At 38.3% G+C, this 27,888-nt stretch overlaps 1 protein-coding gene across 5 annotated transcripts in view; it reads right to left on the bottom strand.

The window, feature by feature from the left end:
- Positions 1-26,860, bottom strand: part of cxxc5a (CXXC finger protein 5a) — a 28,813-nt gene extending 1,953 nt beyond the window's left edge. The window contains exons 1-2 of one of the 5 annotated variants that reach the window (XM_079835767.1): positions 26,292-26,860; positions 11,697-12,727 (exon numbers count right to left, since the gene is read on the bottom strand). In XM_079835767.1, the coding sequence (XP_079691893.1) occupies positions 11,697-12,503 (807 nt within the window). In that variant the 5' untranslated portion in view covers positions 12,504-12,727; positions 26,292-26,860. Of the gene's footprint in view, positions 1-11,696; positions 12,728-26,060 lie in introns of all 5 variants that reach the window. The other 4 variants (XM_079835764.1, XM_079835765.1, XM_079835768.1 and 1 more) reach the window with 4 other exon arrangements.
- Positions 26,861-27,888: the final 1,028 nt, after the last annotated feature.

The following is a 27,888-nucleotide window of genomic DNA, read 5'->3' as shown; positions in this document are numbered from 1 at the left end:
GCCCCCACTTTTGACTATTATTGTGTAAGATTGCCATTCGTTATGTTATGTGCACATCATGGACACACCTAGACAAGACAAGAACTAGTCCTTGGACACACTGGGAACAAACACAACAAAAACAGATTTTTGTCCAATCAAGTGCTCTAGAACGAGGATGCCCCGCCTCCTAATATCACCTTCACCGACTAGCATTTAGCAAATTGTGTCTCACAAGGTGCTTCTGAAATCGCATACTGAGTAGGTACGAACTATAGTATAAAGTGTGTAGAATGAACCAAATCTGGACGTACTATATCCGCCATGTTGGCTTTGTCGTGAAACTTAGAGAGTCGATTGTGCCTTTCACAAATCCTCTCTTGTAAAGTGTCCATTGGATGCGCACTTCAGAATCTCACTGGAAGGCCATTGAGTAATTGTCGCCTACTATTTTAGGAATACTACTAACTCAGACATACTACTCTCTTCAAATGCTGTTTTTCACCTAGGGAAGTATGCGTATTCAGATGTAGGGAAGCCTAACTATAGGAGACATAGTCTTGATATCTCCCGCTTAAAATTCCTGTTTTGATCGAGAATGTGTCAACGCAGGACAAGCGTTGGAAATCACCAGTCTTTAAACGAACACAATGATGTTGTTTGATTCAAAATTTCACTCTGCTATCAGAGGGTTATTCATTTTTTAGAAAATAGTTCCATTTGGAAATACACAGACATTGGCTGTATCACATCCTTTCGCTCTCCTCTGCGGCTGTGTGATTCATCTAATTCCTTCTTCTCCCCCTTTCCTTCCCTGTTCTGTCTTTCCTGCCCCCTCCTCCTCTCCAGCCATGGGCCATGGCCCTGGCTCCACGTGAAACCCGATACGCCACATTCATTATTTAGTCACCACGCAGTCACGTCGAGCGCCCACCACACTGCTCTCGCTATGGCCTCTTTCTATCTCTCTCTCTCTCTGTATTCTTTCTGTGCTGCACGTCTGTCGGTTTGGCATCTGTAGCGGGACTCAGGTGGGCGCTGAGACCGGGCCAGCTGAGGAAAAGCAAGAAGCCTTGTGAGGCGACGTTGAGGTTGAAGGGGGCTGAAGCTCAGGCATTGCTGGAGAGACATAGTTCACCCCCCCACCCCCCCAACAGTGCAACACTACTGCGGCACAGAATCTCACACGCTCGCCAGCAATAGTCCGAGCCATGGGCGGCAAACACATCCCCGCTCACATGATCACATGTGCACCAGCCTACACACTCACACTCAATATCATTCAAGTGTTCCTGAACGAGACAAACTAAGACAGACAACGTTTGAACACTCGAACACGTAGATATATATGGGCCAGACTTGACATACTAAACTCGAGTGCTCCCACGACAACAGCTGGGCAGATGTTAACTCTGAACACTTAAATGGTTTAGCACGTCCTAATTTCATGTTGTTAATCAAGGATTCCGGAGTATTTCTTGGGTGAGAAAACATATTTTTAGAAGTCTTTTTCTTTACTTTAGAGGGTGTGTGATCCTTAGTTTCCTTACTTTCTGACAGAGGACAGTAAATACAATAACCTCTTGTGGCTGAGTAAGAATATAGCATGTCACACACCAAAATGGATGTTTATATTAAGTGTCTTTAACTACTATGTACTAACATTTATATTAATCATTTGATACAATGTACATATGTTTTTACATTGTACTTATATTTAAAAGTTGTCTGCATTTAATTACATATACACATCTGTAATTACATCACTGTTGACCCTTTCCTTTCCATACCACTAAACCTGTTCTTAACTTTACCTGTATCCCACCTCAATAACAGCAGAAGTGTTTTTCAAAACAACATGGACCCAATAAGTACATTGTAATTATTTGTTTGATGCAAGTACACCTAATATAACGTGTGACCAATTTTTCTTTATGGAGAAGACAATTCCAGAATGCACTGCAACCAGCTCAATGAAAAACTTATCCAAGTTTCATCAATACAAAGTTTTAACAATAAACAGTTATAAATGCACTATTTTGCCCAGTATTTATGTGTGCTATGTATATTTATACTTATTTTAGCGTCACACGCAAGGCAATGGCAGAATCTTAACCTCACTGAGGCTTTCCGGGATACAAAATAGAGTTTGAAACATGGCAAAGCTGTTATATCATCCTTACTCCAGTCTTCAGTGTCACATGATCCTTCAGAAATCATTCTAATATGCTGATTTTGTGCTCAAGAAACATTTCTTATTATTATCAATGTTGAAACACCTGCTTAATATTTTTCTGGAAACCTTTGATGAATAGAAAGTTCAAAATACCAGCATTTATTTGAAATAAAAATCCCCACGGAGTTACATTATAGTTATTTTTGACTAATAAAGAAATATATGGGGGGGTTCTGACACAAAATATGTTGCTAAAAATATATTTATTTCAAATATAATAATTCAAATATTGGCAGAGCAAGTGGGAAAAGCTGGTAACACTTTTAATAAGATTTTATTTGTTAATATTAGTTAATTACATTAGTTAACATGAACAAACAATGAACAATAAATCAGCATTTATTAATCTTATTTCATGTTAATCTTAACATTCATACATTTTTAAGATTAAAAGTTGTATCTGTTAACAATAGCTAATGCACTGTGTATGAACATAAGTAACATTAACAAAGGTTAATAAATGTAATTAATATATTGCTCACTGTTAGTTAGATCATGTTAGTTAATACGAAAGGGATAGTTCACCCAAATATGAAAATTCTGTCATCATTTACTCACCCTCAAGTTGTTCCAAACTTGTATGAATTTCCATTGACTTCCATAGTAGGGAAAAAAATACTATGGAAGTCAGTGGGGTCCATCAACTGTTTGGTTACCAACATTCTTCAAAGAAATTCATACAGGGTTGGAACAACATGAGGGTGAGTAAATGACAGAATTTAAATTTTGGGTGATCTATTCCTACAAATGAGACCTCATTGTAAAGTATTGCCAAAAAATCTCATACTTGCTCAAAAAAACCTTAATCTTGAGACCAGCTTTGTTTTATGTTGCATGTCCTACTCCTGCTTAATTTCAAGACCTAAATTTGAGTAAACACTTCTTTCGAAACAATGCAACAAGCCCACTGCTGACCACACGTGAAATTCAAACACAACACTGTGGGTGTGTCTTGCACACGAGCCCCTGAGAATTCACTGGTTGTGACCTTTAGCTTTGACTACCCAACTAGAAGTGACCCTAACGCCCCAATCCTCTTTCAGAAGCCTAGCTCACAGACGCCTAGCCCACAACCTTTAACCCTCTGTGGCATGCGTTTCCAAGGTCATCATTCCTGCAAGGTGTCAACCAAAAGATCCACCAACTTAATCTGTTTATTGATTTTCCTATGAATAAGTTACCGCTCCAATCTGCTGAGGGTTCAGTTTCCACAGGTCAGTGATACACTGGCGCTGTATTACTGACCTGAGGGGACAAAAGAGCACAGTCTCAATGTTTCCGTTCAATAGCCTGAGCAAAAAATTGTGGATTGAAGGTTAAATTAATATTTTGATTTCCATCAAAGTATCTTTCATTATTAAAAAGTTATTTCACTCAAATATAAAACAATAAGTTATTTAATATACATACACCATTTTGTTGAATTTACAGCAAAAAACGCTATATTCTGACCTAAACCAATAACGTGATGTACTGTAGAATTTCTCATACAGTGATATAAGATTTTGACCCTTTTTCAGAAATCCACAAATCTGTCCGTCGCTTTCCATGTCTTTATGTGTGAGCTGTATATGCAGCCCTGTGGTCATGTATACCTTAGCTGTGTGAGTGAGTGTGTGAATGTGTGTGTGTGTCGGGGTGTCAGATAGAGGTGCAGGGTGACAGCTTCTCTCTGTGTGTGCATACCAAGACGAGACCATCTCCCCCTTTCAGAGCACTGATACCACCATCATCTCAAATCAACCCTTCACTCTCTAATGCGACTGTCACACACACACACACACACACACACACACACACACACACAAACACGTTTACTTAAATATTTAAATGGCATTGCATAGACTTCTATTGTTTGGTAACACTTTACAATAAGGTTCATTAGTTAACATTAGTTAACTACATTAGTTAACATGAACTAATAAAAAACTGCACTTATTATAAAGCATTTATTTATCATTTACTAATACATTATACAAATCGTGTTAACATTAGTTAATGCAATGTGAAACTAACATGAACAAACCATGAACAGCTGGATTTTTATGAACTAACGTTAACAAAGATTAACTAATTCTGAACAGAGGTGTTGTTCATGGTCAGTTCATGTTAACTAATGCATTAACTAATGTTAACTTATACAACCTTAATTTAAAGTGTTACCTATTGTTTTTATATAAAGCTAGTTATAAATAGACACCCTAAAACGAAACCTAACATTCTTTTTTTATTTTATTTATTACTGGATTTTGTCCGGTTTAGCTCACTTCTGGGTACAATTATATCCCCAAAATATGATAGTATATGGTAATATGGATGTAATGGTTATTTTTTTATTGTACAAACTGTATATTATTCCCATAACCCTAAACCTACTCATCACAGAAAACCTTCTACATTTTCAAAAAACCATAATATGATTTATAAGCTGTTTTCCTCATGGTGACCAAAAATGTCCCCGCAAGGACAAGGATTTTGGATATTGCCATCTTTGTGGGGACATTTTGTCCCCATAATGTAGGGTTTACCTGGACCACACGCACACACACACACACACACACACACACACACACACACACACACACACACACACACACACACACACACACACACACACACACACACACACACACACACACACACACACACACACACACACACACACACACACACACACACACACACACACACACACACACACACACACACACACACACACACACAAACACAAACACACACAGAGCTACTTGTCAATCAAAATTAAGCTAATTATAATTAGGTAAAATGTGTGTTGGTATCAATTCAATTAATAAGTAGATTTATTTGGGTCAAAAATATTAGGCTATTGTGTCATTAAATCAACTTTACATTACATTACACTAATGAAAGTCAATGATTAGATCTTTTAAAATGTATCACCACTTTTAACAGTACTACAGACTAACACTAAAGCAAACTTTTTGTAACCTTATAATAAATATATAGATACATATATTTCCTTTTCTTTTTACTAATTTCATCTACAAACCTAAACTTTGTGCTGATAAAAAAGTGGTTGCATGTTTAAGCTGGTCTAGCTGGAGTCAGCTGACTTCCATCCTGACCAGCTGATGAGTGTGCAAAACCCCTCTGAAACCAGATAAAGACCAGTAAACCACTTTAGTCTGGCTTAAACCGTTTTTTTCCCCAACATGACAAACATACAGGTTAAAGAAAGCTATTTCAGCGCTAGAACCTAACAGTCATATGCAGAAGAACAAGTTTAAAAGTTTGATATGTATTCATATATAAACACACTGACAGAACTAAGATATATAAGAACAAAATATCAAATGCAATAACAATTCCTTGCAGTATCCTCACAAATACTATCAAGCAAACCCATTTACGTGCATTAACACAGCTAAAATAAAGGAACAAGCAGTGACACAGCCACACACACACACACACACATCTCTGAGATCTTGGAGTGAACATGACCGTTTGGTCCAGCGAGCCTCACGCTCCTAATTCTCCCGTGCTTATTTTATTTCCATTCAGACGCAGGCTTCCTAAAATAATTCCCCACATCTCCAGTCAGTGAGGTGTGAGGTGGCAAAGGCCTTGACGGTCTGCACACTACCTCCCCCCCTCACTCTCCCCTCTGTTTTTATGGCTCTCTCTGAGATGCCAGCAATGCACCGTGAAAGCTGCAAAATACCCAGTGCTGCAAGATCACTCCCTGTCTGTACCCTCTCTCTTAGACACACACTCAAAGCACTAGCAGTAACTTTACCATAGTCACACCAATACAATACAACCGTCCAACAAAAACTTGAATATAAGTTCAAAGCAAGCGCAGGGGACAGTTAACCCTACAAATCAGCCTGCCAGAAGCTGGCTTCCCATGCTTATAGATAGGATTTCATGTTCTAATTAACAGTGATGAGATGCTAAGAAATCTAAAAGACAAAACATTATTGGTGAAACTGGTCAGAAGAAGCTTGCTGACTAATTGTTAAGACTTCCATGCTGATATAGACAGAACTTTGTGTTGTTTTTGATGGAGATGAGATGGAGAAAAAGTTCTCGCTCCCAGGGCTGCGAGAACAAAATGACGTCCTTTTGTTCTTGCAGCCCTGGTTTGGGAGTTCTCGCAGCTTGTTCTTGACACATCATCTGAGCTTTTTTCTTGTAGGTGTCCGAGGACTATTGTGCGATTGGTCAGAAATTTAAAGTGGGCCAGAAGTTCGCCACCTGCTTTTCTCCTGAAGTATGGAATGTCCTGGCCAAACTTTACTTGTGCAACTAGTCTGCCTGCATGAAGCTTGTTGGCCATGTGGGTCTTGCTGGTTAAGTTAGTTAAGAATCTCATGCTGATAGATAGGATTCCATATTCAAATTAATGTTGATGAGATGTTAAGTGGTCTAAACAGGAAAACTGGCGAAACTAGTCTGCCTCCATATAGCTTGTTGGCCAGGTTAGTCTTACTGGTCAAGCTAGTTAAGGATCTCATGCTGATAGATAGGATTCAATATTCTAATTAACGTTGATGAGATGTTAAGTGTCTAAACAGGAAAACTGGTGAAACTAGTCTGCCTGCATGAAGCTTGTTGGCCATGTGGGTCTTGCTGGTTAAGTTAGTTAAGGATCTCATACTGATAGATAGGATTCAATATTCTAATTAACGTTAATGAGATGTTAAGTGGTCTAAACAGGAAAACTGGTGAAACTAGTCTGCCTCCATATAGCTTGTTGGCCAGGTTAGTCTTACTGCTTAAGTTAGTTAAGGATCTCATGCTGATAGATATGATTCAATATTCTAATTAACGTTAATGAGATGTTAAGTGGTCTAAACAGGAAAACTGGTGAAACTAGTCTGCCTGCATATAGCTTGTTGGGCAGGTTAGTCTTTCTGGTTAAGTTAGTTACGAATCCTGTGTTGATGGAAAGGATTTAATTGAATTAATGGTGATGAGACGATAAGCAGTCTAAACAGCCAAACTTTACTTGTGCAACTAGTCTGCCTGCATGAAGCTTGTTGGCCATGTGGGTCTTGCTGGTTAAGTTAGTTAAGAATATCATGCTGATAGATAGGATTCCATATTCAAATTAATGTTGATGAGATGTTAAGTGGTCTAAACAGGAAAACTGGCGAAACTAGTCTGCCTCCATATAGCTTGTTGGCCAGGTTAGTCTTACTGGTCAAGCTAGTTAAGGATCTCATGCTGATAGATAGGATTCAATATTCTAATTAACGTTGATGAGATGTTAAGTGTCTAAACAGGAAAACTGGTGAAACTAGTCTGCCTGCATGAAGCTTGTTGGCCATGTGGATCTTGCTGGTTAAGTTAGTTAAGGATCTCATACTGATAGATAGGATTCAATATTCTAATTAACGTTAATGAGATGTTAAGTGGTCTAAACAGGAAAACTGGTGAAACTAGTCTGCCTCCATATAGCTTGTTGGCCAGGTTAGTCTTACTGCTTAAGTTAGTTAAGGATCTCATGCTGATAGATATGATTCAATATTCTAATTAACGTTAATGAGATGTTAAGTGGTCTAAACAGGAAAACTGGTGAAACTAGTCTGCCTGCATATAGCTTGTTGGCCAGGTTAGTCTTTCTGGTTAAGTTAGTTACGAATCCTGTGTTGATGGAAAGGATTTAATTGAATTAATGGTGATGAGACGATACGCAGTCTAAACAGCCAAACTTTACTTGTGCAACTAGTCTGCCTGCATGAAGCTTGTTGGCCATGTGGGTCTTGCTGGTTAAGTTAGTTAAGGATCTCATGCTGATAGATAGGATTCCATATTCGAATTAACGTTGATGAGATCTTAAGTGGTCTAAACAGGAAAACTGGTGAAACTAGTCTGCCTGCATATAGCTTGTTGGCCAGGTTAGTCTTACTGGTTAAGTTACGAATCCTGTGTTGATGGAAAGGATTTAATTCAATTCATGGCGATGAGATGCTAAGCAGTCTAAATGCCAAAACCTTACTGGTGAAACTAACCAAGTTAGTCTAGTCTGGTTAAGCTAGTTAAGACTCCCATACTAATATATTGATTCCATGTTGTAATTAATGCTAATGAGTTTATAAGTGGTCTAAACTTTAAACCTTACTGGTCAAATTGGTCAGCCAGCATGAAGCTGGTTGACCAAGTTAGTCTTGCTGGTTAGCAAGTTAGTTAAGATGCTGATAGACAGGATTTCATGATCTAATTCACGATGATGGTTTCTAAGCAGTCAAATGGCGTGAATGACGCTGACTGACCAGGTAAATCTGCTAGTCAAGATAGTTAATAAGTCTGATGGGGACACCAGCTTACCAGCATTAAAAACATTTGACAATACGTTGATGTTCACCATGCAAAGCTTATGATATCACCATCAGGCTTCTTAACTAACTTACTTAACCAGCTAGACTAACTTGGTCTTAACTAGATTCATACAAGTCAAGTTATTCTCATCAGAACCAGCGTTGCTTTTGCTGTGTATGCAGATCTGAATTGCCTTTTTAGTGTAAAGTATAAATTCTGTAAAACAGTCTCCACAGAAACAGTGCCAATACCATCAAAAGCATCACAATGACAAACTAAAATGCTGTTTCGTAGTGGATGTGTACAAAAGTGTACAGAAACTATACACAAATTGCAAACAATTAGACTTTAACACGTCAAGCATGCAAAACTAGCCAAAAAGGCTCTATAGTGTTGAGTATTTTTTATAGCCAACAACAAACAACATCTAGTTAATTACTTTGTATTCACAAATTCACTTTCAATAAAGAAGTATGAATCAATACATTACTGTATTAAGTATTATATATACAGCATGATGACCTGGTCTACAAATTACACTTTTCTTTTTAGCAAACAAGTAAAACTAGCCTCTAATGGCCTCTAGACTCTAATGAAGCAATAATCTGTGGCCAACAACCTCTAGCAATTTAATTTGTATTCACAAATTCAAAAAAGAAACATGAATCAATAAGTTGTGCTTGATTTGGTTTCCACAGTGCTGTTTCAACTCCGTCTAGTAGCAATAAAACAGCAGGTGTAAGACATCTCAGATGCTTAGTGCAAAACTATTCCCATCATGGTAGGCGCTCAAATTAACATCTATTTAGGAAACCATAAACCGGTAGCGCTTTATGTTTTAGACACATTTTAATCACAGGGGCTCCCTGAGACGCCATCAGACGTGACCTTGTTTGACTCCGTACCGACTGGACAGCTGGGGGAGCAGACGTGGCGTGGAATTATCAGACCATTTTTAATGACGTTAGAGACACAGCATCACCCTGCCGTTAGTATTCTTACGGACGGTGTTTCAATGATGACTCTGTAATCAGCAAACAAAACAACCCAAAAAATATTGATTTAAAGGTTTTATTTCTGAGGAAGACATCAAATGGACAAATCCAAAACCTCTTCCTATGAATATAGCAGACATCAATTAAAAGGAAGCATGAGTGCCTTCAAACTAATTTAATCATGTGCCCCCTTTTTTAACTAAAAAGAGCCTAATACATATTAGGCACAGGAACATCAAACATGACAACGTGAAGAGAGAAAAATTATAACTGGAGACACAAATGAATAGATGCTTTTTTTTTTACAAGTATACACGCCTAAGTCCAGTTATAGGCAATCAAATGTCTCAACAGATCAACTCTTGTCAAACTCTACCGGTAAAATATAAACTACTGATATATTTCAGAATGTTTATGAACTTTTATATCAGAATTGCTTAATTTGTGGTAATCTTTTTTTAATTACATTACATTTTTATTTGCAGGTGTAAGACCTGCAGACCAGCAAACTCTCTTGGTACTGAACTAAACAGTCCGATATTGAAATATTAATATATTAATGTAAAGCTTTGTGATGTGCTCCCATTAATACATTAAAATTAAAGTAAATCTGGAATGCTGTTCACATTTCAGTTCTGTAATATCAGTGAAACTGGATATTCGTCAAAAACAATGTAGAAGGGAGCCAAAAATGAGAACTATGCAAACAATAGGTACACCACTGTCTTTTTTTTGTTTTTGTTTTAAGTAAACTAATACTTTTATTCAGCAAGGACACATTAAGTTTATCAAAAGTGACAGTAAATACATTTATAATGTTACAAAAGATGTCTATTTCAAATAAATGCTGTTCTTTTGAACTTTCTATTAATCAAAGAATCAAAAAAATTTATCATGGGTTCAATATTAAGCAGCACAGCTATTTTCCAAATAAGAGTGTTCCTTGAGCACCAAATCAACATATTAGTGTGATTTCTGAAGGGTCATGTGACACTGAAGACCATCACAGGAATAAATTACATTTTAAGATACTACTTTTGATCAATTAAGCATTGGTGGACATAAGAGACTAAATTTAAAGTGTCAAACATGAAACACTTTAAAATGAGGTTCATTAAGTAAACATTAATTAATGCAATAGCTGACATGAACTAACAATTAAAAAGAGTGTTTATTGCATTTTTTTAATCTAGGTTAATGTACATTTTTGAACATACACAAACATTGATAATGAACAATAAACTAACATGATTGATTATAAACTAGTGTAACTAATGAATGCTGTAAAATTGCTGTTTATTGTTAGTTCATTATACCCAATGCATTAAATAATGTTAATAAATCGAACCATATTGTAAAATGTCCCCATCTTTTCTTTGGAACAGAATGCACTGATCATTCACACCGAGACCAGGAATGTGCATTAAGTAAATGGGGTTCGTTTGAATTTCATGATGACTTCAAAATAAATAATCTGTCGAATTTATACTGTCAAACACTATTGAAATTTGTGCATTTGTGCAATCCGAATAACTCGGAATGACCTCAGCAAGAAGTTTGGAGGAGCATCAGCCCCCACTGGTGAGAGAGAGTAGGGGGTGGGCTGTTCGTCACAGACACCTGGTGCTCCAGATGACAGCCCTGTAGCCAGATGGATTACGTCGTACATAAAAACACATAAACAAATACGTCCACACATTATGCCCACCGCTACATCTTTGCAGAAAGAAGACCACCTCGATACGATTCTTGATCTTAACAAAAGTAGCATCTCTCAAGCCGCATAACTCTGTAAAACCGCTCTAATGAACGCAGGGACCTATAAAAGCAGCCATACCGGAGGGCGTCATGTCTCTGAGGAGTGTCCTAGTAGTGTCACAGAGGAATGATGTGGGAAAAGTGACGTGATGCCGCAGTGGGGGGCAGATTAGAACAAACCCCATGGTGCATGTCTGGCCGTATCTCCCTCCCCCTCTACTGTCAGTGCCACCTGTCACCCCAAAGCCTCATCTCCCAGCCTAACCCTCAGCAGAGGCTCTATCAACACCACCACTGAGTACAAAGTTCACCCAGCAACGGATGTTATTATGCTTTCTGGCCACAAACCATTCCCTCTGTAATATTAGTGAACAAAAGCAACTAAAATGTGTTAATAAAGCTCACAGAGTCTCAGTATCGTTTACCTCCAGTGCAGCAGACGGTTTCTTCTTGAGCTCCTCGCACTTGCGGAACTTGCAGATCTGGTGGCCCGTCTTGCGGTTCCGGCAACTGCTGCACTGCTCGCAGTTAATCCTGCGCCGGCAAGGTGGACACATCCCACAGCGTTTCCTTTTCTTCTTTCCGGAGCTAATGGCGGAGGCTAGCTCGCTTTGCACTGGGTACTCCGTCAAGCCGGCCATGTGCAGTGCGCTGTCAGCCAGGAAGACTCCGGCTGGCGTCATGATGAAGAGCCCCGGGTTGAAGGGGAAGCCGCCGCCCACGCCGTACGGGAAATCTGTGTGACCCCCAACAGCGTCGGCCACCGATGCCCCCTCCAGGTCAACCGTCCCAACCTCGCCCCCGCCCATGCCCACTCCCATTCCCCCTGGCAGCAGCATGTGCTCCATGCCCGCCCGCTTTAGCAGCGCAGCTGCCTGGGCAAAGTGCAACAGGCCATTCTGTCCCTCCAACACCTGCTCCAGGGTCCGGTCCAGCTTGCTCGGCACCAAGGCCGAGGCGGAAGGCTGCTGCGGCTGCTGCTGGGCGGGCTGGGGCTTGGCCGCGTGACTCTTTGCCTGGCCGTTGTATTTCAGTCCATTGGCGGTCTGGGGGCACGCGGCGGTGTACTGCGAGAGAGTGCGAGACCTCTTCAGACTCTTGCTGAGGGGCTCGCTGATGATGCCGCTCCGGTTGCGGCGTTCAATGACGGGGCTGTCCTCCCCGCAGTCCTGGTCCGTGTCCTGGTCCTGGGCCTTGGGTGTCCGGCTGCCCTCCGGCTGCTTGCCAGACATGGTCCAGCCCCGGGGTGTGAACGTGGGAGGGGGGGTGGGGTTGGGGAGGGGGACGGGGGCTGCCGAGGGAGGAGCCAGGCAGTGTTCGAGATCCGCTCAGTACCCAGGTGAGGGTGGAGCCTCCCCGTAACGGGCGAAATGGCCGGCCAATGGCAGGCAGACCCCGATGCCCTCAGCTCTAGACTTCAGCCCTCATCCACATCTTTCCGCCGGCAACCTGGAAACTAAGACACAAAGACAGAAGGAGAGAAAGACGGAAAGATGTTGAAAGCGTTCTGATGCTTAAAAGAGACCTTGACAACAAAAAAGCAGCAGCCGCGAACAGTGAGCGCCGATTTCGGCCTTTCTTTCGCATGGCTCCAACATTTTATTGAGTGCTGTACTGATGAGGCCCCTACTGTGCCAGAGAAATCAATATGTACATTTATCTTCAAACGCTATGTAGAGGGAGTAAAAGCAAAAATGAGACCAGTGAACAGTTGCACAGCCAGACGATGTGATAAAAAGCTACTTGAATAATAAAAAAACAAAAAAACAAAACCATGAAATACTGAGGACCATGTAAAAGATGAGACCTGAGACAGCAGACAGTACAAGATACTATACTGAACCCATTAACTTCTCTTTATCAGCATATGTATTCTATAAAATGAATAACATTAACTTTTGTGAGAATAAATCAATATGTCTTTGGCAAGTGCAAGTCAAACATCTGTAAAGTTCTAATGAATAAAGTCAATAAGACAACTTTTAAAAGTTAATACTACAGGGTTAATACTATGTACTACTCATTTTGAAGGGCCGAGCACATGAGTTAAGTACTCTGAAGGGAGCAGGCAGGGCATTACTGTCCCATATGTATACATCTGCTACATATTTCAAATAATCTCTAATCACATATACAGGTAGATGAAGATATAAAGAGGTCATGCTACAAAACGGGTGCCATTTGTGTCACTAAATGATGAAATCATCTATCTATACTCTAAACAGACCAAATGCATAAATGTTCCGCATTACCCCACTTCTTGAGTTATTAGCAAATATCCATATTTTTGATGAAAAAAAAATATTTTGTTTTTCTCCCCTCTCTATATAGAATATTTAGTCATTTTTAGCCCCCATGTTATGCATCCACTCTGTTACCATCATTTTTTGTGACTTTTTTGAGCCCCCCCCCCCCCCCCCCCCCCCCCGCAAAAAAAACAATTTCAATTACTTTCCAAGGACAATTAATGTCTCCTCTTTTTTAGCACTATACCTTGTCTTTTGGTACATTTGAGAGTAGGTGCCCATCTAAAAATGTCAACTTTTTTTTTTTTGCTATATATTTATTTATAATTTCTTATATATCATTTCTAAGAAGCACAAATATAGTTTCATGACCTTGAGTGCAAAGCTTGTAATGTCATAAAATATATCCTGTAAAACTGTCAACCCTGTTACCTCCCTGATGGCCTAATTAAATCCTAGAGTGTTTATCCCTGATTAATTCACATGTATTAACGTAGTTTAAGATGGCACAAAGTAATTTATTAACACTTAATCAGTTGCAATGTTTAAATTCTTACAGAAATTAACTTCAAATATCACATTATCAAACTTAAAAAGATACAATCCAAAGAGACCTGTTGTCAATCACACTGTAAAATATGAAACATGACAGAACGTTGTTGAACGTCCAGACTCCAGACGCAGAATTTTACCTCATGACAGAACCCAAACACCAAAAACTCAACTCTTGTTATTTATTGGCTGCCCCTCGTCCACAACAGAGACATCCACAAACACCCACACACACAACCCCACTGAGAAAAGCTGAGGAAATGGCCGGGCCAGTCCTTATAAGGGAAACAAAGGGACAGGGAGGGAGAGAAGAGAGGATGAGGGGTGGTGGAGGGGATCTACGCAGTGTGTGGAAATTGGAAGGCCAGAATTAGTGGGAGGTAAAGCTTCAAAGGCAGGAGCGCAGCCCCCGCATTCTCCCCAGCTCAGGGGTCTGTGGCGCCAGCGGACCACAGCCAGCCTCTCTCTCTCTCTCTGTCGCTCTCTCTCTCTCTCCTCTCGTTCTCCTTCCCAAACCAGGGGCCACACTGCACCAGGCAGCCTTACCTCACGCCTGCCAAACCTTCCCCGCCGCACACATCTCTTGCTGGGACTATGGAGGCACCCGACCTTCACGTCCCAAAAGCACTGAAATTACATAGCAGCGTTTTTATTCAGTATTAGCAGCAATGACTCACTTCCCATCCAAAGCTAAGGAGAAAAACATGTCTCTAACGGACCATGCTAGCTTGCGATGGACAGCCCGTGGTTTTTCTTTTATCCTGACTTGGAATGGCAATATGGCACATCTCAAATCCGTTCCACTCTTATGGTTGCTGTATCAAGCCAACAGTTGGCCACACACCACCACACCCCAAGTGTTATCCTAACAGCGTGTCGTAGTCCTTCCCCAGATATACACTCCTATCTGTGTTATTGTTTTGTTTCTATGTTATATGCTGTAATCCCAGACCAGTGTACGCTACCATTCAAAAGTTTTCATTTACTTTTGTTTGGCGGGGATGCATCAAATTGATCAAAAGTGATAGTATACATTTGCATTGTTACAAAAGATATCTATTTCAAATAAATGCTACTTTTTACACATTCTATTCATCAAAGAATCCTGCAGCAACAACAAAAAGATCACCGTTTTCACAAAAATATTAAGCAGCACAACTGTTTTCAACATTGATAATAATAAGAAATGTTTCTTCAGAATAACCAAATCAGCATTCAAGAATGATTTCTGAAGGATCTGGAGTAAGACTGCTGAAAATTCATCACAGAATTCAATTACATTTTAAAATGTATTGAAACAGAAAACAGTTTGTAAACAGAGAAAAAAAGGTGTCAAAATTGTACATCTTTGTACTGCTAAAAGGTGCATATTAGTACCTTAGAGTCCGTACCTTAAGGTGCTACTATGAACCTTTTTGTGGTAAAAAGGTACAAAGATTTATATATTAAAAAGTTTTTAATCTATTTTTGATCAAATAAATGCAGCCTTGGTGAGCATTAGATATTGTTTCAAAAACATTAAAACATCTTACTGAGCCCATAACTCAGTGCAATGTTCTGATAAAGTCTTGTTTAGAATGACAACGTGTGAGAAAGGCAGTGCGGCCAGTCAGATGAGGTAAGAAAAAGGCCAGGGACAGGTGGCTCAATGTTAGCACTACTTGCTTAATTACTGTTCCCAAAGTAACCATTAGGGTGATGGAAATGGGCCCACAAAATGCCTTAGCAAATAAGCCCACTGGACATAAATTAATCGATTTGCTTCCTCCTGTTTTGAGAAGTTTTTTTCCCCCGTTAGGAGTAAATTCAGTCACACAGCTTCCCAGTGTGCCGGATGCTTTTGGCGGTAATATGCTACCATTGATCTCACAGCAAATAAAATGCAAACACAGTGTGCGTGATAGTTACTAAGCATTGTCGGATCTCTGTAATTTGTTGTCTTGGGCATCCCCCCTCCCCCATCTGCTCCTGTAACATATGACCTGTGTTTGCTGATGTCTCGTAAAAGCTTAAAAAAAGTGAATTTGTCTGTCGCTGCCTCCACATCGGTTCCTGTCAATCATTGTAACCTCTTCAACATCAGGTCCACCTTTAAGTTAAACTATCTTCCAGCTTCTCAGCACAGTATTCACTGAGGACTCGCGTCAAATTATGCCTCTTCTGACCCTCTGATTTAATCAACGCATCCATCTACAAATGTGTAACTCCCACATTCTGTCAAACGCCAGCACTTCACGCTCTTCCAACATTTTTGTCTAATTAAGTCACAGATTTTTCAAATTAAGTCAAATGATTGTCATTGCAACATTTCCTTCATTCCTGCTTGGCAGTATCATTTTTTTCTGCCACATATAATTGCTGTTCACTAGCTAAGCTGTTTCAAAGACCAGTATGCATGCATAGTAAAGACTTGACATAATCAGCAATTTGTCTGTCCATACTGAACTCAAAACTGCTGCGTGATGTGACACGTTTCATGTTTAACGTACAGTTGTGTTACATTTTGGACCACTGATATCTCACAATAGGGAAGGCTACTCAGTGTAACGCCACATAAATAAATAAGGATGCACAATGTGTGAATTTTATCCAAAAGTGATAACAGATATTTATATTTTGAAGCTGATACGCTATATATTGGCAGATATTATATATCCATCTATCTTTTGGGAGACTGAATACAAAAAATGCCTTAAAAGTTCACAAACTACAAAAATAGTGTTTATATAGTTTATATCTTGCAATTCTGACGTTTTTCTCAGAATTGTGATTTATAAACTCGCAATTGCAAGTTATAAAGGCCAATTCTGAGGGAAAAAAACCTTTCGAGTTAAAATCTTGCAGTTGCGAGTTATTAAGTACTCAGAGAAAAAAGTCAGAATTGCAAGATCTAAACTCTCAATTGCAAGAACAAAAAGTCAGAATTGTGAAAATAAAAGTCGCAATTACCTTTATTATAGTCTCAGCCTCAGACATCACGCCCACGTACCACTGGCTGAATGTCTGATACATATGGCACACTTAACTGGAAACACATCAGGATTTTTTAAGTTGTCATCTGATTGGCTGAATTCTACATGTTATCTGGGAAAAGTGTGTGTCACAATATTTAACGGTTTGCCTGGAAACAAAGAAGCTGTGAAGCCAAACCACCTCATGGAAGAAGAACGCGGTTGTGTTTACAACTGTGATAATGAGCTCTTATCAGGAACAACTGGATTTTCAAAAGTAAGTTTGCAGCATAGACTCTTTAAAATACATTCAAGAGTTTTACAAATGAGTTTTACACATATGTCCCATTATTGTAGGGACATCAGCGTTACATTTTTACACTCCTAAACATGACGTGGAACAAAGTGAAATGTCAGTCTGACGGCCTCTGGCCGGTCCTTGGCCAGTGAAAGCTGCCATGAAATCCAGACCTTCTGCCATCAGTCTGAAGGTCTGGCTTTTGACAGAAAAAGCTTCCCCGCCATTGATTAATTTTTCGTTTTTTCATGTTTTCACTGTTATACTGTAGGGGGCGCTATTACGCATCTTCTGAAAGAGTAGCCACTGAATCTCCTGATCAAAACACATGCGAAGAAGAAGCAGAAACGAGCTATGTCATATGTAAGCATAGATATACACAATAAAGGCTAGATGTCTTACGGCGGAGTCTCTAACGTCATCACCGGCGGCCATCTTGTCACAGGCCAGCTTTCTGGCGGGCTCTGTGGTGCCTTATGTAAGGTGAGTGATCTGCACAAACACAAATACTCTTATCTCACTGAAATCTTGACGGATTTACAAATGGTTTGGTTTCTAACAAACGTTATTAACGTGGCTATAATTCTGGACGCTTGAAAAAATTATGAATAATTATTCATAAGTATGCAGTGTCATAAATACATCTCTGACGTTTATAACAAACCAAGTTATGGTTGTTTAAAAAGTACATGCATCATTAAAACACAATGTTAGGAGTGTGCGAGCTGACTGTGACAAGATGGCCGCCAGGTGCGGACGTCAACCTCCATTGGCCAGCAGCGCAGACGAGACATCTAGCCTTTATTATGTATATTATCTATGTTTGTTAGCAGATGCAAAAAATAATGTGATCATCAACATTAAACAGCACATAAATCAAAACTGTCTAATGTTACTAAATTAAATGTCGACCCAAGACGAGCTACAGGGCTGTTCAACCTTAGTTAATTATCGTTCTGAATCTGATTTGGACGTAGTCTTTGACCAAAAAAAAACATGCTTTTCTCAGCTCTTTGCTCAAAATGTAGATTTTTTTATGAAACGTACCCATATTCAACAGTTGATTAAAAAAAATTAATTAAGCTAGAATAAAAAGGTTTTTTTTTTTATTATTTTGTTTAAGAGCAGAGGCTCTGTTTTTTCCCCTTTTTTATGATATGTTGCATGTTCAGATATTCATACAACAAAATATTCTGGGGGCTATAAAAATTTTGTGAATATGATAAAAAATGCTGGCGGTGGCTGGCAACTTTTTAAAATAAGGCAGACGGGTTAAGAAACATTAATTATTAATTATGGACCTGAATATTAGGTGGGACATGTTCGTCTGGTCCAAAGTAGAAGCCAATCAAATCACAAATTCATAGTGAAGTCATGAAAATATTTGTCCTTTTTTTTAGGGTTTGTCTTCAAATAAACATCCATGCTAAAAAAAAAAATGAAGCAGATGACTCAAGGTACAGCAGTACGCTGACGCAGATGTTGTGCAGTTCAGACTCAGCTGAGGGGTTGAAAACTTTTAATGTACCCGATTGTGTGCTGCAGTTTGAGAGGAGCGCGCCGTACCTCGGGCCACACGCTGCACTCTTTTCTTTGCGGCAGCACAATGCCTCACTCACCGCTGTAAAGATGGCAAGCCAGAGCCCAACGCAATTAACCTAGCCCTATTCAAAAGCATGGTTATGAATGATTGTAATGCTTTGTATTCATTCAAATAGAGCTTGTGTAATCAGACTCTTAACCATGTAATCAGCAGCTCAGTAGAGGAAACATAATGACCCATTTATAGATAATATGGAATGTCAAAAGCTCCAAAATATTAGAGAAAAAGGCATGAAGTCAGATGAGTCAATAAATAAACCAACTGAAAGAATAATCAGACAGAACAAACTGTCGTTCACATGACCATCATTCACAGACAAGTTCATCGTGATCTCATCTGTCATACGGTCAGAATCGGTTCAGCTGGTTAATCATTCATTGGTTGCTTCTGTCAGCCGGTTCACACGAAATGCAGACATTCATGTAATAAGAACATTTTTGTTCCATCCTTAAACTGAAAGTATGAGATGGCCAAAATACAGTTTGATCAATTCAGCTCTCCAGTGTTTTAGATCACCTCTTTACTCCTCATAATCAATAACGTTTGAATGGTTAGGGGGATGACAAAGGACACAACGGGTCTGTGCTGTAACGGCAATCAGCAACATTACCTCATATGATCTAAAAACAGAAATGAAACCGTTAAGAAGTGAGGATGGAATATAAAAAGCTGTTTTCTAAAGCTGTCATTAGGTTACATAAACTACAATGCTATTTTGTTTCATGTCCAATGTGTCACAAATGTAAGATATTAGCCTTTGAGGATATTATTCTTTGATCAAAGGGAAAGAATGAGCAACGACCTTGCTGAATTGGACTGACAAGAGAGGATTCGTTTTCAAACAGAGGTTGAGAGGTCAAGAAACTTACAGCTGAACAGGAAAAGGCGACACAGACCAGACATAGTGGAAAAGCACGCAAAGTTGAGAGAAATTGACATTTTTGCTGTTTTCGTTCTGCTATAATGACAGCTAGCGTCGCTGCTAGCAAACAGCATTATTTGTGGTTGTAGTGTGAAACTACTGTATAACTAAGCACTAACTAGGCCACTTTTGGACACTCTATGTGACTAGCAAGTCATCAGTGCTGTTATTGGTATAATGTTACAGGATATGATCAATTCCTGCAGATATTAATACTTTCAGAGCTCATACTGTTAAAGTTTGTGCTAATGTGCTACTGTCCTGATCAATTTGTCACACAACAATGACACAATCTCTTCCTCTCTCACTGTGCTTGCAGTAAAAAGGACACTAATAATAATTGCTCAAATATTAAGATGCCAAAGGTAAAAAGTGCTCAAAATAAATCTGATGATATCGATTTCGAAAACTGCAATACCCTGAGTGTCAAAAAGTATAAACGTTGTTTTGTCTATGATAGCTGCTACACATAGATTTACTTCCAGTAAAGACTTCAAGTCTTTAAAATCACAGACATAGTTTCTCCTCAAATTTTCATTTGCCATATTTAGCAATTATTGTATGTGACAGTTGTAATGTGGAGGAAACATTCAGTACGTCTCCACAGCAGACTATTTAAACATTCATGTTAACTGACAAAATGTATTCATTTATGCATTTAGGTTTTTAAGGCCTCTAATGGTAATATGTCATGTGAAGCTGTTTTCAAAGAGAACTCGTGCCTCTTCCCTAGGGACAAACACGCGACTAATTGGTCATCCCCCCTATTGAAAACCAACCATACAATCCTACAGTGAACAAGAGTTTTATATTTTAAATAGATGCTCTGATACAAAATTTCTCCACCAATACGATTATTATTATGATATTATTCAGAATGATATCTGCCGATACAGATCTTAAGGGAAAAAATCTCTCTCTCATTTGGTACATTAATATTAGAGGTTCAAATGTAAAACAGAGCCATTATATTCAACTTGTATTTATTTTCAGAAATAATTATTGCACTCAAAAACTGAAATGATTGTATGCTTGTGAATGTAGTTTTCATAAAATGTATTCAAACATACATATATAATTAACAGTAGATAACCTCTCTAGTGTTTTTATAAGTAACTAATGAACTGTGAACACTGGATAACTTTCCTGATGTAAATGTAACATTACATGACATATTGATCACAAGCTGTTTTATTGACGTTTCTCTGTGGTTGAAACATTGATTGAGCGATTACATGAGAAATGATTAGTTTCATTAAGTTGTACTGTATTTTTCAACATATCTTGTACATGCATGCCTTTTCATGATAACTTGTATTAAAGTGGAAGAAAATACTTGCTTGATACAATGGACAGAATTTGAAAGCTGAGACTTTGTTTCTTATCAAAAGTAACAAAGAACAAAGCACTTTCCCATTATTCGATGGAAAGCGCACTACAAATGTGTAGTCTAAGAAAAAAACTGCAGACCTGGCAACCCTGGCTTGAACTACAGGTGATTCAGGGTCAATTATAGACTGCCTTTATATTGCTTTTTTTTTCAAATGATGCATTGATGCATTATTGTCTTGTTAACTTGCCCTAAATTCAACCCAAAGTGCATTTTCTTCACACACAGTATGAGTTGCAGTCTGACACTTTTTTCCACATCCTGTTGAATTACAAGATATCATCAGCCCTGATTGTCGGCTGTTTTTAAACATGGCTTATAGTGGAAAAAAAAGTGTGTATATATATATATATATATATTGATTGAACTGAATTATACTATTGAGCTGAATTGATTGACAGCTCTAATATATATATATATATATATATATATATATATATATATATATATATATATATATATATATATATATATATATATATATATATATATATATATATATATATATATATATATATATATATATATAAATATATATATATATATATATATAAATTGAATAAAGTTAATCAATAACTTTATTTGATTTTTATTTGCTGTTGCCAAACATGACGCGGATCTGACATCTCATTTTCTCACAGCTCTTTAAGTTCATTTAAGACATTATCTAACTCATTTAAGGCCACAACCAAACGAAGCAAGAACTTTCCCAATCCAATCTTTTTTTTCCCTCGTCTCAAGAAATATCTGCACACTAAACCACTGTGGGAACTTTGCTGCCGTACCATGGGTGTAGCAGGCGCAATGATATTACGTAGCGCCTGAAAATAGGCTAACTTCTGTCCATAAATAACCAACGTGACAATCTGGCTGGCTGGGGACTATTTTCAGGCGCTGCGTAATATCATTGCGCCTGCTGCACCCATGGTACGGCAGCAAAGTTCCTTGATTATTACTTTTCATTTTCCGTCAGTCTTAGTACGTGATCTAACTACAGAAGAGTCAAGTTTTAAATAGGTATATATAAAAAAATATCATTTTTGGTCATTTTTTTGAGCGAGATGCTAACGGTCTAATCAGGTTCAATGATCTATGCTAAGCTATGCGAAAAGTGCAACCGCCAGACCCGGAGTTTGGCTGAATGGATTCGAAACCCGTAACGCTCAACTGTTTAACTCTAGGGGAGTTGAAAAATAAGCCTATTTTCAAAAAAAGTGGCATGTTCTTGGTGTGTGTGGCTCATGCGCAAAACATGTGCAGCAAACACACAAGGAAAAATTAAACGCTCCGAGAGCGCCTTACGTATTCTAAATATATTAATGTCTTCAAGCCATGCAATGGATTAGGTAGGCTAGCCGTTTATTACGAAACATAATTAACCAAGGTTCCCAAAAACCCTCCAAACAAGTTATTTCACTGAACATAAGAAATATAAAGTTCAGTCATGAAACTCTAATCGCCGATGGGTTCTTTCAGTTCTACGACACCAACCAATCACAGGTACTTCCCCATTTACGTGGCTTTATCTATACTGTATCGTAGCCGCTATCAGCAAGCCGCACAATATGAGAACTCCTATAATCCTACCTCCTCCCCAGTGCCACCTGTAGAGATCTGCTAAGGGGGGTTATATCATTCTGCAGCAGCCTTTCCTTGTTGTTTTCTTGACTAAGCTGAACATAATGTTTTTGCTCAGCAGCAGCAGCGTAGCAGATCTCGTCCGCCAAAATCAAGTCTTTATTAGCTCTATGCTAATAAAATGCTGGTTGAATCTATTCACTCCGAGAGTTGTCATGATTGAACTACTTACTCGTGTAAACCCAACAATAAAAGTACATAGAATAAACAACAAGAGAGCCTTATAAGATCCTGGTGAATGAGTGATAATCTTCCAGCGCTGTTTCAGCTGTGCGCTCCAAATCTATGACGCATGGTAAATCCAGACCTGTCAATCTGACCAATTAAACAAATCCAAGCATGCTCCAGCTGTAAAACAGTGTCAGATTGGCCTCTACACACCATTCCTACCCACTATACCCACGATCCAGTTTCCATTTGGTGATCGGATCTCGGAAGGCCTATAGCTTTAGCTAAGCAGCATGTCATGTGTTTGGGCTCATTCAAAACCACCTACTCTAAATAAAGATACACTGTAAAAAAAATTCAGGTCTCCAATTGAAAATTTTCTAGTGAGTGATCACATCTAAATTTTTCAGTTGGCCAAATTTAATTTCTGTGAATTGATGCAATTTAATTCAATTAAAATTCAAGAAATTCAATTTGGCCAACTGAAAACTTTAGATGTGATCACTCACTAGAAAATGTTCAATTGGAGACCTGATTTTTTTTTACAGTGTATGTGACCTATGGTTTCCTAATGTTTCGCGAAGTTACAAGCAAAAACGTGGCGCAAAAGCATCATGTGTATACTGTTTACACATGCGCCGGTGGCACTTTTTCATACAAATACTTGGTATAGGTTGGTCTCTTACTGAAATATGCTTGATGTATTCTGCTATTTGAGACCTCTCAACAATATATGACACAAGTCTATCTGTTATGATTATTTTACAGGTCACGTTTTCATGTAAAGCAGTTATTTTTTCACACTATGAAAATAGAGCATTTCTAATGTCCGCAAAATTAAAAGCACTTGTTAAGTGATGGTCATATTCCTGATATTAGCTGTAAGCTTTAAAATTACACTCTAAAAACTAATTCAGGGGACCTGTCACCACAACTTAAATAAATGCATGGGTGCAAGTTAAAAATTCTAATTTATTATTTTAATTAAACCTTTTAATTTGCAAACATTTCTGTTGACATATAAATGTTGATCATTACATCAACTTAGTATCGTCTGTAATTTAAACTCAAATGTCTGTGGTTATAGCAACTTGTCTTGATAACTTCGGAAATTAGGCAGTGGATTTCTAGTTCCCAGCATGCTTTGCATAGGACTGCATAAGGATAATAAATGTTGAAATGAAGTGTTAATTTGTTTGTTTTTAGTGAAGGAAAAGACCTGCTAGTGTTTAATGTTTTTATGTTTGACATTTTAAAGAGTTTCTAATGTTACATTTTTTGTGGTTACCATTGTGCTGAAGAGTAGATAAATGAAGGTAAACACTACATTGACTCTATAAGCAATGACTGCGCTAATGCCAGTGCGTATATCTTAGTTGTTTATTAAATATACATGTTAAATAAGTTATGTTAGCATGTGCTATCATAGCTTTTAGAGATTAATTGGTTCAAAGGCTACAACTAATAGTAGTAATCAACTTAAAAAAATGTGTTTATGCTACAAACTATTAAGTTCCTCTAACTCAATGTAGCTTGTTGGTTAACGTAACGTAACGTAACGTGAACGTAAATGAACCCACAGTTGCCATAACACAAAAAAAATGATGGGATTATTTTTTAGAGTATTGGTTGAGCTGTTTTACTAACGTGAAAATTTAGTAGCGCCCCATGATTTGAGGTTGGTTAACGATTAATCGATTTCTTAATTGAAACGATTGATTATGGGAATTTAGGTTAATTGACAACCCAAGTGTGTGTGTGTGTGTATATATATATATATATATATATATATATATATATATATATATATATATATATATATATATATATATATATATATATATATATATATATATATATATATATATATATATATATATACACACACACACAATGTCAGCCATTCAGGAACACTAAACTTCTAACATTTGTCAAATTAATTTCCAAGAAAATGTTTAAGTAATGGATAATCCATTGCCACTAAAGCGCTAAAGCCTCTAAAAGGAGAAAAAAAAATAAGTGGGATTACTTCCCAGCGTCTCACAGGCATATATCGGGTGATTCAGGTAATGTAGTCGAACGTAACATCTCCCTCAAGACACGCACACACACCTAGGATATCTCCCCCTGCCGCTGTCTTTCTTCCTCACACCGCTTGACGATTACACGCACACACACGCACGCTCTCACACGCAAGCACTACTCGCGAGCACACTTGCGCACGAGATCCACAGGACGTTGACAATAATTCATGTTTTCAGAGCTCGCCCAGCCAGATGTGCACTGTTTTCGAGCGGCGTCCTGAGCGTTTGCATAGCTCAAAGTTAAATGCGCTTGAAAACTTCTCCAACTCTTTGCGTCACAGTGAAAGTTAGCCTAATGACTGGCAATCACACAAACAGTGCGTGCATGAGCGCCGCGCGCTGTCGGCCGCGGACTGCAGCAGTAAATCCCCGCGCGCTCTCCGCGGCGACATCAGCCTGATAATATCCTCTCAGTGAACAATGAAGCGCACATTTTTGCCTAATCCCACCGCGATGAGTTGCACTAATCACCACAAATCACGAGCGACTAAACAGCAAATTGAAAACACATTCAAAAAACCCTTTATATTTGGCAATATTACCGTCATAATAGCGAGCACGGCGTTTTAGTAACGCACAGGTGTGCTGCTGGTGGAGCAAAAGTTCCGCGTCTATAACATAACGCATCATCAACTACAATACCACCTGTCGTTACATGCTGGAGCAACTATCATAAACGTCATCGGCATCATAATTTTACTAGCAAATTATTAAAGAGTGTTAAGTTTGTGCAGCCCGCCGTAGCATTTAAATAGGCTTGCATGTATATTCTGTCAAGTGATTAAATGTGATACTTGCGTTCTAAAGAATTCAAGCAATATTACTTCCTGGGAAGCGTGATCGTGTTTCCATCAGAAAATCAAGTCGATATCGTCCAGTCGCTAAAAATACGCGTCGGATCTTAATTTAATTTGACATTAAAGCAGCACAAAAATACCTTTTGTCTAGACTCAGTGATCTGAAACCTGGGTCTCTGCGGTGCCAGTGTACGGTCTGCAGCAGCACGACTGACAATGTACGGTACAATCATTCTCCCGTTCTCCCAGCCAACAACATCGTTAGGAAGATGACATCCCAACTTTGAGCAGACTTCAAAAAAGTATGATTCCCCCCCTTTCGATGTATCTGCATATTTGCAAACACTGGCCCCTTTTTTATTCGCACCTACCAAGGCAGATCCGAGCAGAGGGGAGGGCTTCCACTGTCCGAGCGCCCCTTCTCCAAGCCTGTCGTTGAGATTGATGGCAAAAAGAAGGGAGAAAAAGCTTATTCTCCACTTCCAGGAATCATGTAGCCTTCGACCGAGCCGAGCGCGTGAGGAAGAGAATAGTGAATTATTGCTAAACGTACTTTCTGGGAAGCTGAGCGTGTGGGCTCACCAACCTTTCGATTCTCGCAATCCCACCTCTACATCCAGAAGAACATGCAAACACATTTCATAGATTTTTGGAGCTTCACGTAAAAACCGAACTGGACTCTCGGCGACGCCGAGACGGAGAAAACGCACAGATAAACAAAGACGTTTGGCGTTACGCGGCGCCTCTTTTCGGCGTCGTTTTAAATGTCGAAGCGTAACGTGTAGGGTGTTTCTCGATGTGAACGCACATTGTGAAAGATTTGCGGGTTAATGTTACGGACGGAGATCTGTGTCGGCTCTGTCTCCCTGTGCACTGTGCAGCCTGTGATTTTTTTTCTCTAGGAGCAAAAGTTGATATGTCGTCATACCGCTTTAAGACTGAACTTCCCTTCAACACATTCATATTTACCATCAAACAATGTCAGAAGGATGCACGTGGTGACTGCATGACTTTGTAATCCTACTATTTGTTTTCATTTCGAGGTATTTTTGTATTACTCAACGGAATAAATTAGCATGGAATGATAAAATATAAACGTTTCAATCATGTTTTGCACTTTTTGAAACTTTGTTATGCAAATAATATAATATGAATATATATATAATATGAATATATAGGCCTATATAATATGAATATATATATATATATATATATATATATATATATATATATATATATATATATATATATATATATATATATATATATATATATATATATATATATATATATATATTTCGAATCAATTAAGATTTAGTATCAGTAGAGCAAATTCATCAGCGATAGACTAGTAACAACTTACTGACTGTCATTTTAAGTTTTCGCATGATGCTCATTTAGATCTGAGGATATTCAAAAATGCATTAAAAATGCAGTTCAGTTTTTTTTTTCAAAAGTCAAAAAAGACTGTTATATGAATTTTCATAAAAACTTCTATTCATAAAAAATGAATTTTAACTAACACAAACTTTTTTATGATTTTGATGTTAAGGCTTAAAGAAAGTAACTGTACAGTTATTGTAAATTAGAAAAAAAATTGAAATTCTTTAAAAAATGAAAAATCTAATCTTTTATTATTATTTCTTTAAAATCGTTGTTGCATTATTACAAAAAAATGTGTCAATGTGACATAACCAACAAGCGCAACACCATTTTGTTGTCATGTGACAAGAAATCATAAAAAAGTAAGGACCCATTTAGACCCATCATGACTGTCAATTTCATTACATTTATTATACATATTTAGATATTTTTAGGCATGTTTAGTCAAGGTCAAATTGAGTAATCGTAAGAAAGCTCATGACGTCATATTTTTATGTAATAGTTTACATACATTAAGGAAAGAAAGGCATTATATATAGGCTATATTAGTGTTGTCAAATCTAATTATCAGATCTAACATAAAAG

This window comes from Gobio gobio (assembly GCF_949357685.1).
Source record: "Gobio gobio genome assembly, chromosome: 14".
Taxonomy (NCBI): Eukaryota; Metazoa; Chordata; class Actinopteri; order Cypriniformes; family Gobionidae; genus Gobio; species Gobio gobio.
Note: the sequence above shows the minus strand (reverse complement) of the source record. Positions and strands in the feature narration are given on the sequence as shown.